We start from the raw sequence: 14,516 nt of genomic DNA on the forward strand, positions 1-14,516 counted from the left end.
TTTGCTGAGTTAACACACCTATAATATTCAAATAACGGAACTAAACCAAAAAAGGGGATACGGATGAATGTCCATTTTGTATCTGTGTATTCAAAATGGTTAGGATAGATATATAGCCGCATTCTCTTAATGAATAGAGAGGGATTTGTTCTAATAGTGTTTGTAAATAGGATATTATGTCCGCATCTTATTATACAGCAATTAACCACTAGGAAGAATGTATGCAATGTGTGGTGACTGTCTCATTGCTATTTATTTCTCAAAAAAATTATGGAAAAAAAAAAAAAAAAGAGTCATTTCTGACCTATATGAAAGCTACTCTTTTAGAGAGGGTTACTTAACCTTGCTACCATTAGCTCCTGGAGACAAAACAATTTTATGTTGGACAGACAGGACTATAGGAAGTATAGAGAACCCCTAGCTCATTTTCAGATGCAAGTGAATGCATCCTCCCATTCCAACAATCTAATGACATAAAACGTCAACAGACATTGCCAAATACTCCCTAGGGAGCAATAGCAATGTTCCCCCGGTCAAAAACTGCTCTTCTAAAAAAAAAAAAAAAAAAAAGCTGCTCTTCTAAAAGACCAGCAACAGTGTGATTCAGAGTAAACCTAATTACCAAATATGAAACAAACAGTGATCTCATGCCAGTTGCCCCAATAATACAAGTAAATGCCTTTGCAATCTCTAACTGTAAATAGTTTCTGAAGTGACCCGAAACCCAGTTAGGAACATGTCTGAGGGTAGAAGGGGCTTGAAGGTTAATTTTAAGTGTCTACCTAACTGGACAAAGAATTCTGCAATGGCTTGGTATACACTATTTCTGGGTATATTTCTAAGAGTATTTCTGGAAGAGATTGACATTTAAATGAATGCACTGAGTTGGAAGGTCCACCCTCAGGCCTTCATGTTTTGTTCTGTTTGGTTTTTTTGGCAGAACCGGGGTTTGAACTCAAGCCCTTGCACTTGCCAGAGAAGCACTTATTCCATTGAGCCATCTCCCCAGCCCCAGGCCTTCATGTTTTTTCAGCCTAAATGTTTTACCAGAACTTTCCTGGTTTTAAGTCAGGCTACTAGCTTCCCTAGTTCTTTAGATTTCAGAAGGCTTATCAGGGGAGTCTCTCATCCTCCTTCCTATTTGTTCTGCCCTTTTTAAGAATCCTGATTACTGCCACATGTTTAAGGGTGGAGATGGGATTCACACTCAGATCTTAGGTCTACCTTGTTGCTGTGGCCTATACAGCTTGCATGCTCTCTAAAGGCTCATGTGTCAAAGGACTGGGACCCAGTTCACAGCTCTACTACAAGCAGTAGAACCTTTAGAAGGTGTAGACTAGGTCATATGAGAACCCTAGCCACTCCTTTTTCTTTCTTCCTGGACACCATAATTGAGCAGCTTCTTCTGCTATACATCAACACTGCCACACTCTGCCATTTTGTACTTCCTCACCACAGACTCAAAATCAATGTGGCCAACCAACCAAGGACTAAAACCAAAATCCAAAATAAATCTTTCCTCTTTATAAGTTGACTATTTTGAAAGTATCTGTTATAGTAACAAAAAGCTAACACATCTTTCTTGAAATCTCATTAGTCTGATCACTGACAAAAAAACCCGAGACTTAGAATCACCAAAAATGCAGAACCACATCAAAGCCCTTATGCTGTGTCAGGTCACCAAGGAAAAGCTGGCCAAAGAGATAGGGCCCAGAAAAGTGACATCTGTCTGCTGCCCAGGAGTTCCTCCAAATTTCAACTTCTAGACAAGATGGACTGGACCTGAATCCAAAGATTCCCTGAAGCCTCCCTGGAATTTCTCCCTCAGTGCACTCCTCTTAAGAAAAGAAAAAAGCTAGGAAGAAACACATCAAAGAGATCAATGAGACTATTCAAAGAATTAAGAGTTTAAGAACAAATAAGCTAGGCTCAGCAGTGCACACCTGTAATCCTAGCTACTTGGGAAGTTGAAGAAAGAGGCTTGAAAATTTGAGGTCAGCACAAGCAAGTGACACCCCATCTCAAAAAAGAAAAAGGGTGTGTGTGGGGGGGGGGGCTGCAACTTAATGACACAGCATCCTGAGTTTCGTTTGGTTGCCAATATTACACACACACAATGTACATGAAGTAAGTAACATTCTACAACACCCTGAAATTCTGACTTTGGATTACACCAATTCTTCCTGAGACAGTTGTACTCTTTGGTAGGTACTATGCTTCTTTGCCAACCAAGGATAAATCAGTATTTTCCTTCCTGATGTGCTTTCATTCATTAGGCATCCAACTTCTGTAAAAAGCTTCAGTTTATTCAATGAATTAAGGCCAAAAAATACCAAATGAACAGAAGATTGTCACAGCCTTCAGTGGCTGAGTATTTACACCACTTGTGTATTCTTAAGACTCTAAGTCACTTACTTTTTCTCAAGAAAGCTTCCATTCCAACAGGCAGCAGAAGATAATATCTGAATGACACCACTACTCAGAGAAAGAGAAAGAAGCTTTTAGTAACTACAAATAAAGGGTTATTTAAACATCAATAATAAATTAATTGCATATTAATTTATAACACAAAAAGGTTTTATTAGTGGTAGCTCGTTCTTTCCCAGATGAAGTCTATTTCAGTTTAGATCTAAAATGTCTCCTGAAGCTGCAGGCACTCATGGACAGGGCTGCTCAAAGGGGACTGAGTTATGGGGATGGCAGAGCTGACGTGCTGGTAGGTGGCAGAGTCTGGCCAGAAAAGGCCACAGTAGGAGCAGCCTCAAAGAGTCTGTCACCCTTGTGGGCTTTCCCTTTGCGCTCTGCTTTTGACTGCCAAGAGGCGAGCAGTCACTACTCTGCATGCCCCAATTCTGCCTCGGCACACACCAACCATGCACTGAAACCTCTACGAACTGGAGCCAAAATAAACTTTTTTTCCTTTTAAATTGTGGGTGTCAGGCATTGTGTCTCAGACAAAGCTAGACTTAGAAAATTTACATATACCTTAAAGAAACTGTGTGCCACATCTCAAAATGGATAAGAACATAAATTTTCCATAAATTATTTTAAAAAGAGAGATTGAAGCTCTTAAAAGAGTTCTCAGCCCTGAAGACAATCCTGAGCATTCTTCTACTATCAATTACCTAAAATACTCCCTATCACACTTCCAAACACAGTAAAACAAAAAAGTTTGGCTATTATTTCCACAGAAATTACATTTGCAAATTAATAACTGATCTACCACTTCTTCCTACTTTGTTGCCCATCTGAGAAAAAAACCTGGAAATTAGCAAACTGTTTATTTCTATTGCCTAGAATACATAGGCTCTGAAAGTTTCTGTGAGATGGAATGTGAGTTGAATAGTTTCTGGTGAATCTGTGTCACAGCTTTGAGTGCTCTTGTTTATTAAAAAGAGAAGGAAAGGAATAAAACAAACATGAGACTGGAAAGAGACTGCAGTAACTTCTGTGAATCATCAAACATGGGTCAGGAAAGATCTTTAGGGATCACTACCTCTGTCCCTTCATTTATAAATAGGAAAGCAGAGCTACAAAAGAAGCACAGTGTCTTTAGCTCCCCCAGGGACACCCAGCCTGGCCCTCCGCCTGCCCTCACACCCCTTCCAGCCTGAACTCCTTAGCAGAGCCCGAGGTTATAAGGATGCTGAGGGCTGCTGGAGAGATGCTCTAAGATGTTCCTCTCACTAACTCCTCACTCAGAAGGTTACTAGCTGGGGACCTCCAAACCTCAGGTCCTGGTCATCTGTCCCAGTACAATCTAGATCATAAGGCAAGATTATACATATCGTTTGGAATGACCACCCTTAGTCAGAGTTTGATCTCCTCATTCCAAAAATTAGAAACTCTACAGAAAAATGGGAAATGCTGAGGAAACTGTATAAATATATGCCAGAAAAATTCTTTTAAGAATGAAATAAACTTAAGGCCTCAATATTTTTTAGTATTTGTGCTGCTCAATATGTACAAACATAAGCTTCAATAATTTTTATTATATTTTTCTCCCCATATGGCTGACCTTCTCCACTTAACTTTTTGAATGGAAAAATTGTAGAAGTTACTTAGGTAAAATGAAAGCTGTCTTAGATTCAGGATGCTTTGGAATATGAATGTGAGGAAATCCACTGGTGCTACAGAATGTGATGCTGAGCTCTCTTAGCACAAAGGCCAACTCTGGCTTTCCTCAGTTAGGATTTCAAAGACCTTACACCAACAGGGTAAGCTGAGGAATGTGACAGGGAACAATCTATTGTATTACTGCGAGATAAGAGGACCAAATCCTACACAAATGTGCAAAAACAGACTGCCAAAATGTTATTCATATTCACAAACTCAACATAATAGGGAAAATGACTAGGCTAAAAAGTGCCAATATACTTCAGGGGAAAAAAAATGACAAGCAACCACATACTTGATTGTATTTGCATTGTTGTGTTCTGAGAGTTTTTGTCTCCAAACTGCTATGGTTTCATCATTTATTAAGCTGGTATAATGTGCTTGGTTCACAGTCCTGAAGTCAACAGCAGGAGAAGAATTCTAGAAAATTAAGTATAACAGTAAAAGAAAGAGAATTTAGAGGGATAGGGCAGAAGGATCATGAGCTTCACATCAGCCTGGACTACACAAGACCCTGTTTGAGGGGGAAAAAAGAAGTTACACAGAGTGAATTGTTTCTCCTCCCTCCTACACATCCTCTATGCTATACTCATGACTATGTGGTTCAGATGGCCCCTTCGAAATGGAGGCACTGGCTCCCCAGCTGCAGGCAGCTCACCCCTGACCTGCCCTTGGCAACTGTTCCACTTCCGCTCTATGTGCTGGCAGAACTAGGTGTGGTACAAAAGCCCACCTCTTGCCTCAGCTGTGGGACTCACTGAGGTGCAGGAGGCAAATGAACTGAAGTTATACTTCTCTTCTCTGCCCAGCAGAGTCTCCTTCACCTGAGTAAATATACTGCAATAAACCTTCAAAAACAATGTGTCCAAAGTCGCTGCCTTGCAGGGAGGGGTGCGGGGGGTGGGGTATCAAGCCAGGGCAACTTTTCCAGATCTCTTTCCCTATAACACTACAGCTTCTATGATACTAGTTATTTGCCATAATTGTTTATCAGACTTCAATAAAATGTATTAATAAAGTCACTTAAGATACAATTTTATAGTAAATAATACATTAATTAAAATGTAATGCCTCATAATTTCTTGTTTCAAGTTTATAGCTATAAGTGACAAAAAAAAGACATCAATAATGGCCTTGAAGATTCTAATTACTGTTCAGCACCGTACACCTTTATTCAGTGCAATTTTCCATTGCTAATTTTCAACTTAATTACCTAAATGCTTCCTGATCTAGAACTAAGAAAAAACTGATGGTGCTTCATATTTCCTATACTTGTTACTAACAAAAAGGAATAAGGAATATTAAAGTATTCATCCATCAGTTCATAGGATGATCTTTTGCTTCCTTATCACCACAAGTTCCACGCCAACTTGGGCTGTGCTCTGAGCTCAAAGCCAGCCTGAACTACATTGTAAAACCCTGTCTCAAAAAATACCAGCCCCTCAAATTGCAACTTTCAAAAGTAAAGTTTCCTCGTTCCTTTTCTATTGTTGTGAGTTAGGATGCCCCTAGTAAGAATACCCTAGAGATGTGTGTCAAAGTACTGATTATTTGGTTCTTGATAACTACTTTACTAAAATGGTAACATTCAGTGAAAGAACAAAAATAGTCTTGAACTACATGGAAGGAATTTTTAAGCCAAAGTGGACAATTCATCACATACATACAGATCTTTTTCTGTATTCTGGTTCTAAAACTATTACTGTTGTGTGTATTTTAATTTCCTCTAATTCAAAGGGGTTACTGGACATCAACAATAACACAAACTTACAAAATAAATTAGGCTGAAAACTATTTTCTCATTCTTTAGTACTTGTCCAACAAGCCCTAGATGCTTGGGTCCTTGCAAGGCAAGCATTCTGCAATGGAGCTACTCTCCCAGCCTTCTATGGCTTCTAATTACATACAAGTTAAAAAGAAAGAAAAATGCTCTGGATAAGTGTTTCTCAGTGTTGGCTTTGTATCACAAAGGGAGCTTTTAAAATGTTCTGAACATGAAGTCACACTCTATAGAGATCCATTAAATCAGAATCTCTAGAAGTTTCTGTAGTTCTTAAAGTTTCCAGGTGATTCCCAGGGGCAACTAAGGTTAAAAGAAAAAAAGATCATGTCAGATATTAGGTTTTGAGGCAATGACAGACACACTCCTAAGGATTCTAAGTGCACTCTCTACAATCCTATCCAGAGAAAAAGACACAGTGGATATGGAAAGGCCATGCTTTACACTAAGTTGCCAAAGCCTAGAATCAAAGATATCAAAGGAATATCTGAATATAGACTGGGCATCCTTAATTCAAAAAGCTAAACTCTGAGAGGCTCTAAAATCCGAAACTTTTGAGCATCAACATGATGCTACACTTGGAAAGTTTCATACTCAAATTTATTAAAATTATTATATAAAAGTACTTTTAAGCCAAGTATATAGGTATACATGAAATGTAAATGAATTCTACATTTAGCTTCAGTCTTATCCCCAAGATATCTCATTGTGAATATGCAAAAATTCCAAAACTCCCACAAATCTGCAATTTAAAACATTTATTTTCTGGCCTCAAGAACTCTGAATAAGAGACACTCATCCTGTTAGCCCTGTGTATGTATGTGGGGAGGGGGTTCACTGGGAATGGAGCACAGCAAGTAGTGACCACAACCCCGGCTCTTCTTATTTTGAAATAGGGTTTTGCTGACATTCAATGTGTGATTCTCCTGACTCAGCCTGCTGAATAGTTGGGGTTGTGTGTGCCACTGGACCCAGCTGGCAACTCTCCTGCCTCCAGGGAAGCAGGAATGAATGAGTCAATGATGTACAAGAATGGAGGCTGTCACTATACAGATGCTTTTCCTTGGTCTTTAAGGGACAGGATAACAGGGTAAGAACATAATCTCTTAGTCTCTGTGTCTAAATAAAAATCTACGGTTCACCTTTTAAGTAAATGTGCATAGGCTTCATTTTTTGAAAGAGTAACTCCTGGTTAGTAGTCCATTTTGTTACCTTAAATGTTTAATGCATACCTCTTTTACCAATTGTTTCAACTTCATTTTCTTTTCATCAGTGGGTTGCTGTCCACACCCAACAGTGTTAGTAAATTTAAACTTCAGCTATATATGTTAAGACTACTCATAAAAGGAATGGCCAGGCATGGTGACACGCACCTGTCCTTCCAGCACTTGGAAGAGTGAAGCAGAAGGACCAGAAATTTGAGGTCAGTCTGGGCTACTTAGTGAGACCCTGTCTCAAAAAAACAAAAGAAGAATGAAAAAAAACTAAGTTTTATATTCATGGACAAACCAAAATAGGTTATTAGTCAAGTCAATTTCTTAGGAAATGAATACTTAAGTCTATTATTTGTGGACAAAAAAAATTTACTACCCTGAAGAACCCCTGTGTTTTCTATATTTAGTTTACTGACATTTTGATGAAATAAAGAATAACCTCAGCTTTCCTCAAGATTTCTCTGGGAAGCTTTGAAGCTGAGCCTCAAATAAGTCTCAAGTAGTAACTCCACATCACCCCAGATGGCAGCATTCAACAGCCTTCTTCAGGCTCCTGACCTGGAAAAAGAGCTCACTGTCAGTCTCAGATGGCCACAGGCTACAGCCTCAGGATTCACCAATACCTTTGCTACAAGAATCATAGATTTATACTGGCTCGAGGACAAGAATTGTGTGCATTTACAGAGGGCAATTTACCAGACCACCAGGGAGTTTCCAAGACTCAGGGGCCCTTATCTCTTCACTTGCTTATCTTCTTCCCAACCAATTCTGCTTCTTTTATCACTCAGGGTCCCTTCCATGCCTCACATAGTTCATCCTCCTTGGATGCTTGTGAAACAAAAGCCAGGGGAGGGTTACAGAGAAAAGAAGCAGAGGACAAACTCATGGAGCCTTTTTTAGACTAAGCCACAGGGGAGGAAGAGTGGAATAAACAGTGCTGTCACAATCTACAAGACCATATCTGAAACCCACTTGTCTTCCTGGCTCATCCAGTACAGAGGAGGGAGATCTAGGTGTGGGGTAGGAAGCAGATTATAAAGAGTAACAGATATGTCTAAATTGTGACATCTCTGTTAACATACACTACACAAACAAATAAGACACCAAACTCATTCAGTTCTCAGATACCTAGAACTTGTTGCTACTTAACAGCAAGAAAGAAAGTCAAGTAATGCTCAAGTACAAACTCTGTAGGTTGCTTTGCCACTTCTGTTAGAATAAATAGGGATATAAGTAATTTTAAATTATACATCAGAAAATTATGATTTTAGTAAGAGAACAACTACTACAACTTCGAAGAGCCAAAGAGATAGCAGAACAAGGTTTAGCTTGCTTATTCCAGTAAGATAAAACTGGTAGAAATGAAGGAACAGTGCTTTCATATAGTTATTTACTAAGCAATTACAGGTTCATCATTATTCCATCCCGAAGTAATAGTCAAAAGAAAATTTTACCTCATATTTTGAGCAAAGTACAAAAGTTTGGTCTCCTCCAGAGAAGATCTGCTTAACAATATGATATTTAAAGCGATCTGTCAAAAACAATTCCAACAACACATTTTTCAGTAGTTGAAGCTGCTCCTCGACCCTCTTTTCTGACACCCTGAAACATGGGCGTTACACACTTTAATTATGATAGAGAAGAAGACTCTCCTGGAGCACTGCCAAGGACTCTTTCTACTTCAACTGAAAATAAACACGTGAAATGGTCTCTTCACTCTATTCTGTCTCCCATCACCACCAGCTAATCTTATTTCTGTTTTTCCTGCTAACTCTGTCATGCCATGAACCCAAAATGAAAACTACTATAAAGGGTGACAGATATGTAACTGTACAAGTAGCTGTACACCCATGACTCTGAGCCCTTTGGGATGGGGCTGGCAAACCCCTACTACTTCCTTCTTTAGCCCCCATCATGTGTCCAAGTCACCAAAAATACCCCAAACTGCTTTATCTCTAACACCTTGTACCATTTCACATCCCCACGTCTCTTTACCAGCCTCAGAGCACACTGTGTCCCCATGAACGGCATCTGAAGGAGCTGCCACTGTCATCCTCTCCCTCACAGTGCTCTCCTCAGCATTCCTAAACCCACAGAATTTACATAATGCATTGAAATTTACCTGCATATGTTACAAAACCATTTTGTCCATTGAAGGACAAATTTTTGACCATGTAAGTCAGATCAACTGTAATTCAACTTCAAACCTGTGGTTTCAAATTAACCTGCAAAACACCTGGCTTTCTTAAACTGGTTTATGTTTTAAACATATGTATTCCAAATGTAAGTAGAATGTCTTGGAGAAAAGCACATTTACAGATAACGAGGACACCACGCTGTTTGTCTGCTTTTGGCAACACTGCCAAAAGATAATTATGTTTACATTTTAAATTCTAGTACATTTTAAGATGCTCATATATTCCTCCATAAATATTTCATGAGTGACAAGCTTATGCCCAGCTCTGGGCTACACACTAGACTTACAAAGAGGTAAACTCAGTCCCTGTCCTTAAGTTTCTTATAATTTAGGAAGGAATTTGTGATCACTGTCATTTTATTAAAAAAAACAACAACAACAAAACCTGATAATCCATTTAAGTACATCAGTTTTAAGACTTCAAATTCAAAATGAATTATTATATTAACATTCTTTTTAATGACTCTCCAGCTCCAGTTCAGAATCTGGAAATGCTATTTCAAGATGGGGGAGTAAAGGGCTGGCAAGATAGCTCAGTGGACTAAGTGCCTGCTTAGGCAAACACAGGGACCAGGGGTTTGATTCCCAACACCACATGCTGTGCCGGCCCCACTTCCAGATGTGCCTGAGCCCATAACCGAGTCTGGGCCTGGTGGCACACACCTGTAATCCCAGCGCTGGGGAAGCTAAAAACAGGAGGATCACTGTAAGTCTGAGCTGTGTAGTGAGACCCTGTACCAAATACATAAAAAAAAATATTAAAATTAAAAAAAAAAGATGAAAGAGTTATTCAAGACAAACAGCTGTGTTACTTTGATTTCCAATTAAACACTCCGCTGTTAATATTTTTAAGAAAGTAGGGCTGGCCAAATACCTCAGTGCATTAAAGTGCTTGCAAGCAGGTGCAGAGGCCAGGGATTCCATCCCTGGGCTTGCTATGCCAGCCTCGCCCCTGGGGTGCACTGAGAAGACAATTGAGACTGTGCATGATGGCACGTGCCTGTAATCCCAGCTCTTGGGAGGCTGTAAACAGGTGGATCACTATGAGTCTGATCTAGTAGTGAGACCTTGAACATCCTGTAGATGCTTCCCGAAAAAATGCAACATATATATATATATATGAAGAAAATACACTAAAATAAATCATTTTTACCAATTTTTTTAGAGAGTAAGAATAGCAGAAAAAAAGGCAAAAAGCATAATAGGCAACAGCACAAATTAAATCATATCTTACTATAACCAAAATATCAGTAGCAAAGTGGAATACCTAAGAATACAGGCTTGAATTAGGCTGACCTGGGTTTGAATCTTATCTCTAGAATCTTTATGATTTAGGCAAGTTACTTACTATGAAGGCTCCATTCCCTTACAAGTAATAGTAATTAATTTGGTCTAAGTGCTTCACATTGTAACAGAACTTAGCTAACCATTCAGTAAGTGTCAACAATCATTATTAGCAACAATAAAAATATGATACACTACCACCAATGTCCTTGGTCCTAACTTTTATATTTTATTTCTTTAGAATCTGAATCACAGGATTTTAGACATAGTAAATACTCAAGTACTTGCTAGTATATGTTGGGAAAAAACTTCATATTAATTCCTTCCAAAAGATTTCACAGTAAATAACAGATACACATTCAAAATAATTGTGTTCATCACCTAAAGTATAAAAATCAGTGAAAATCGCCCTTACCAGCTGGAGCTGAAAGCTGGCCACTGTGGGCCGCCCAATGACCCTTCACAGGAGATGGGCACTTCACGTTGCAAGTGTGTCCGGTTCCTAGCTGACCTCGAGTGCCACAGCCAAATGCATAGATGAGTCCAGAAGAAGGCACAAAGGCTAGGGTGTGTTGTCTATGAGGAGATGAGTTAAAGCACTAATAGTTTCTTGCTACTAATAGACAAGGGCATGCACAGTGAAAACTCTTGTTCTATTTCTATTTGAACACACCCAGACCTCGGGGCACCCTGTGGAGTGTGCCCCCACATCAACATACGACTGCGCAATGGCTAGCTCTCCACAGCATTGTACTCTGACAGTCTAGGTTACGTGGAGGATGGCACTTGGAGAAAGAGCTACAAGTCCTATTGCATGTGGCCTTTGGGGTGACAGGAAAGATGCAGGGTGAATCTAAGTAAAATTTCCAGAAGTTATGTAGGATTCTCCTACTTTCCTTCATTTCTTTCCCATGCCTTGTCCCCTTGCTGCTCTGCTCACCTAAAAGCCCTCCCACACCCTGCTAAGATCAGACTTCCTCCAATTTCATGCTAAGTATGTGTGTAGTTAGGAGGTCTCACAATGACAATGGTTAGAAGTACTCTGGTTTTCCATCACTTCCCAAGAACCATGTCTGGGTCTTCTCAGGGGTCAGGAAGTTCTGAGGAGCACTCACTTGCCACATGCGATCTGAGTGACTTCGCTGCCCATCAGCTCTAGAACTCTTCTCGGGTTGACCTCATCATTCATGGAATCATGCCCCAGCTGCCCACAGGAACCAGCACCAAAGGTAAACACACCTCCACTCTGACAGGAAACAACAAGGAACAACGTTATGTAACCACTGCATTTCTGAGTCTGAGGATATTCCTCTGTGGCCTGCCTATAGATTTCCTTCACACTCACCTGTTTGCTTCATCAAAATCAGTTTGAGTTTAATAAATAAAAAAATATAAAAAAGAAACTGTCAGGCCATGGAGACAGCTTAGTGGCATAAGTGTCTGCCTGGTAAGCGCAAGGTCCTGAGTTCAATCCCTAATACCAAAAAAAGGAAACTCTTATGGAACAAAGGTAGCATTGTTCAAGGAAATGTGTGCCCCTGTAATATTTAAAAATTATTAAAATTACAACAATGCTTAGGAAAAATTAAACAGGAGAAACAACAAAAGGAAATGAGATAATTTTGCATGGATATTTACATGCAAAAAATTAAAGCTCTGTAAACCCCATCATAACATATAAAGGTGTATTTGAAGCCTGGCTGATGGTGCACACCTGTAATCCCAGCACTCAAGAGGCCAACACAGGAGGACAATGACAAGTTTGAGGAGGAGCCTAAACTACATAGTGAGTTTAAGATCACCCTGAACCTGTGAGACTCTGTCTCAGACAAAATAAAACACCAGCTGTATCCGAACAAATGCTAAGGAATTTTACTAAAGTAAATATATAATAGTATTTGCTCAATATGAAAAAATTTCATTCTTTCTAGAATGTAACTGTATTAGAAACAAAAGAAAGGTTGTTAATTTTAAAAATTAAATTGTTGTCTTTTATAATTTGAATAGCCTGTGTTTAAAGAACACAGCAGGGTCCCAGCCCAGTCACAGTGTGGGTGAGACTCTCTTCCACCCCCGTGGGACCCTCCACCAACACTCCACAGCACTGACCCACCCTGCCCGCCCAGTGAGAATTTCTGCCTCATTTTGGGGACCCACAGATCCAGTCCTAGCACAGGCCCTGTGAGTGTGAGGGACAGCTTCCAGCTACCCTGCACCAGCAGGACCAGTCCCAATCCAGGCACAGCATGGGTGAGAACCTCTTCCACCCCCTTGGGAGCCCCCCCCACCACTCCGCAGCGCCGACCCACCCTGCCTGCCCAGTGAGAATTTCTGCCACATTTGGGGACCCACAGATCCAGTCCTAGCCCAGGCTCGGTGAGTGTGTGGGAGAGCTTCTGGCTAGCCTGCGCCTGCGGGACCTGCCGGTCCCAACGCAGGCACAGCGTGGGTGAGACCCTCTTCCACTCATTTGGGGCCCCCCCAAAACTCCGCAGAAACCCCCACCTCGCCCGCCACATGAGAATTTCTGCCCTGTTCTAGGGACCCCCAGATCCAGCCCTAGCCCAGGCCTGGTGAGTGTGTGGGAGAGCTTCCAGCTACTCTGCACCAGCAGGACCTACCTGTCCCAGCCCAGGCACAGCATGGGTGAGACCCTCTACCACTCCCTTGGGACGCCGCCCACCACTCCACAGCACCCCCCACCCACCCTGCCCACCACGTGAGAATTTCTGCCGCGTTCTAGGGACCACCAGATCCAGTCCTAGCCCAGGCCGGTGAGTGTGTGGGAGAGCTGCCTCTGCCCCCTACTCCACCTTGTCCCTTCCAGACTCAGCTCAGGCCTGGCATACAAGCCAGAGGTGAAACCCTGCAGCTACAATCCCTGAAGAAACAGTAGGGGACAGAACTACCCAGATAGTTCAAGAGCAGAACATCTTGCCAGAGGGGCACAACAGGTTCACCCCCAGGGCAGCAGCAGGAAGGAGCTGAGAACAGCAGCCAAACCCAAGCCAGGCACAACTCGATAAATTCAAACTTTGTAGATATAACTGCACCAAAGATCTACAACAAAGGTCAGAAGACAGCGCTACATGAAATGTCAACAAGAAGAAACAAAATGCAATCTCACAACCCAAGACCACCCATAACAAGGGCAGAGGACACTAACACAGAACAAATTGGGAATCACACAGCTGAAATCAAAGAATCAACGGCTTCTGAAATAAAGAAACAGCTACAGAAAGGTATAGAAGAACTCAGATTGGAAATAAAAAAAGAAATCCCTGAATTAATAACATCTGCAGTAAAGAATCAAATGCAGAAACATATGAAGGAAACCCAAAGCCCACATAGAACAAGTGCAGAGGACACTAGCTCAGCTCAAATGTATGCATAAATAGCATTGATAGTAAATAAGCAACAGCAGAAAGTTATAGAGGAAATCAGAGCGCAATTCTTTTCTGAAATAAAAAAAGAATTGTCTGAACTCATATCTTCTGAAGTAAAGAATCAACTACAGAAACATAGGGAGGAAACCCAATCTGAAAAAAACACTGCAGTAAAGGAATTAATAACTGCTTCTAAAGAAGACATTGATTAAAAAAAATACAGGAGATTAGAAAAATGACAGATACCATGAATGAGCAATACAGGAAAGAAATAAATCGTATAAAGCACAGTCAAAAGATATAGAGAAATTTAAAATCTCAATCACAAGCTTACAAAACCGTTTAAATGAAAGGAAAAACAAGAGTTTCAGATCTTGAAGACGCTGGAGCAACTAGTGAAAAGGTAAGAAAGGATCTCTTAAAAACAACGAGGATGCAGGAAAGAATAATTCATCACCTGCAAGATGATGTGAAGATGAACAATGTGAGACTAATAGGCATCAATGAGAAAGAAGGAGTCAATACAAATGACATTAAAA

The 14,516-nt window shown here is 40.5% G+C and overlaps 1 protein-coding gene across 8 annotated transcripts in view; it reads right to left on the reverse strand.

Annotated features, from left to right (window-relative positions):
- Positions 1-14,516, reverse strand: part of Herc3 (HECT and RLD domain containing E3 ubiquitin protein ligase 3) — a 202,457-nt gene that overhangs the window by 67,860 nt on the left and 120,081 nt on the right. For all 8 annotated transcript variants that reach the window (XR_002819192.1, XM_023706831.1, XM_023706833.1 and 5 more), the window contains 5 exons: positions 11,707-11,837; positions 11,007-11,167; positions 8,565-8,641; positions 4,412-4,536; positions 2,416-2,475 (listed from right to left, as the gene is read on the reverse strand). Coding sequence is in view for 7 of the 8 variants with exons in the window: in XM_023706831.1 (XP_023562599.1) it covers positions 2,416-2,475; positions 4,412-4,536; positions 8,565-8,641; positions 11,007-11,167; positions 11,707-11,837 (554 nt within the window). In the remaining variant the exon portion in view is untranslated. The remainder of the gene's footprint in view (positions 1-2,415; positions 2,476-4,411; positions 4,537-8,564; positions 8,642-11,006; positions 11,168-11,706; positions 11,838-14,516) is intronic.

The sequence above is a fragment of the Octodon degus genome, unplaced genomic scaffold, assembly GCF_000260255.1.
Source record: "Octodon degus isolate 3935 unplaced genomic scaffold, OctDeg1.0 scaffold00272, whole genome shotgun sequence".
In the NCBI taxonomy this organism is placed as follows: Eukaryota; Metazoa; Chordata; class Mammalia; order Rodentia; family Octodontidae; genus Octodon; species Octodon degus.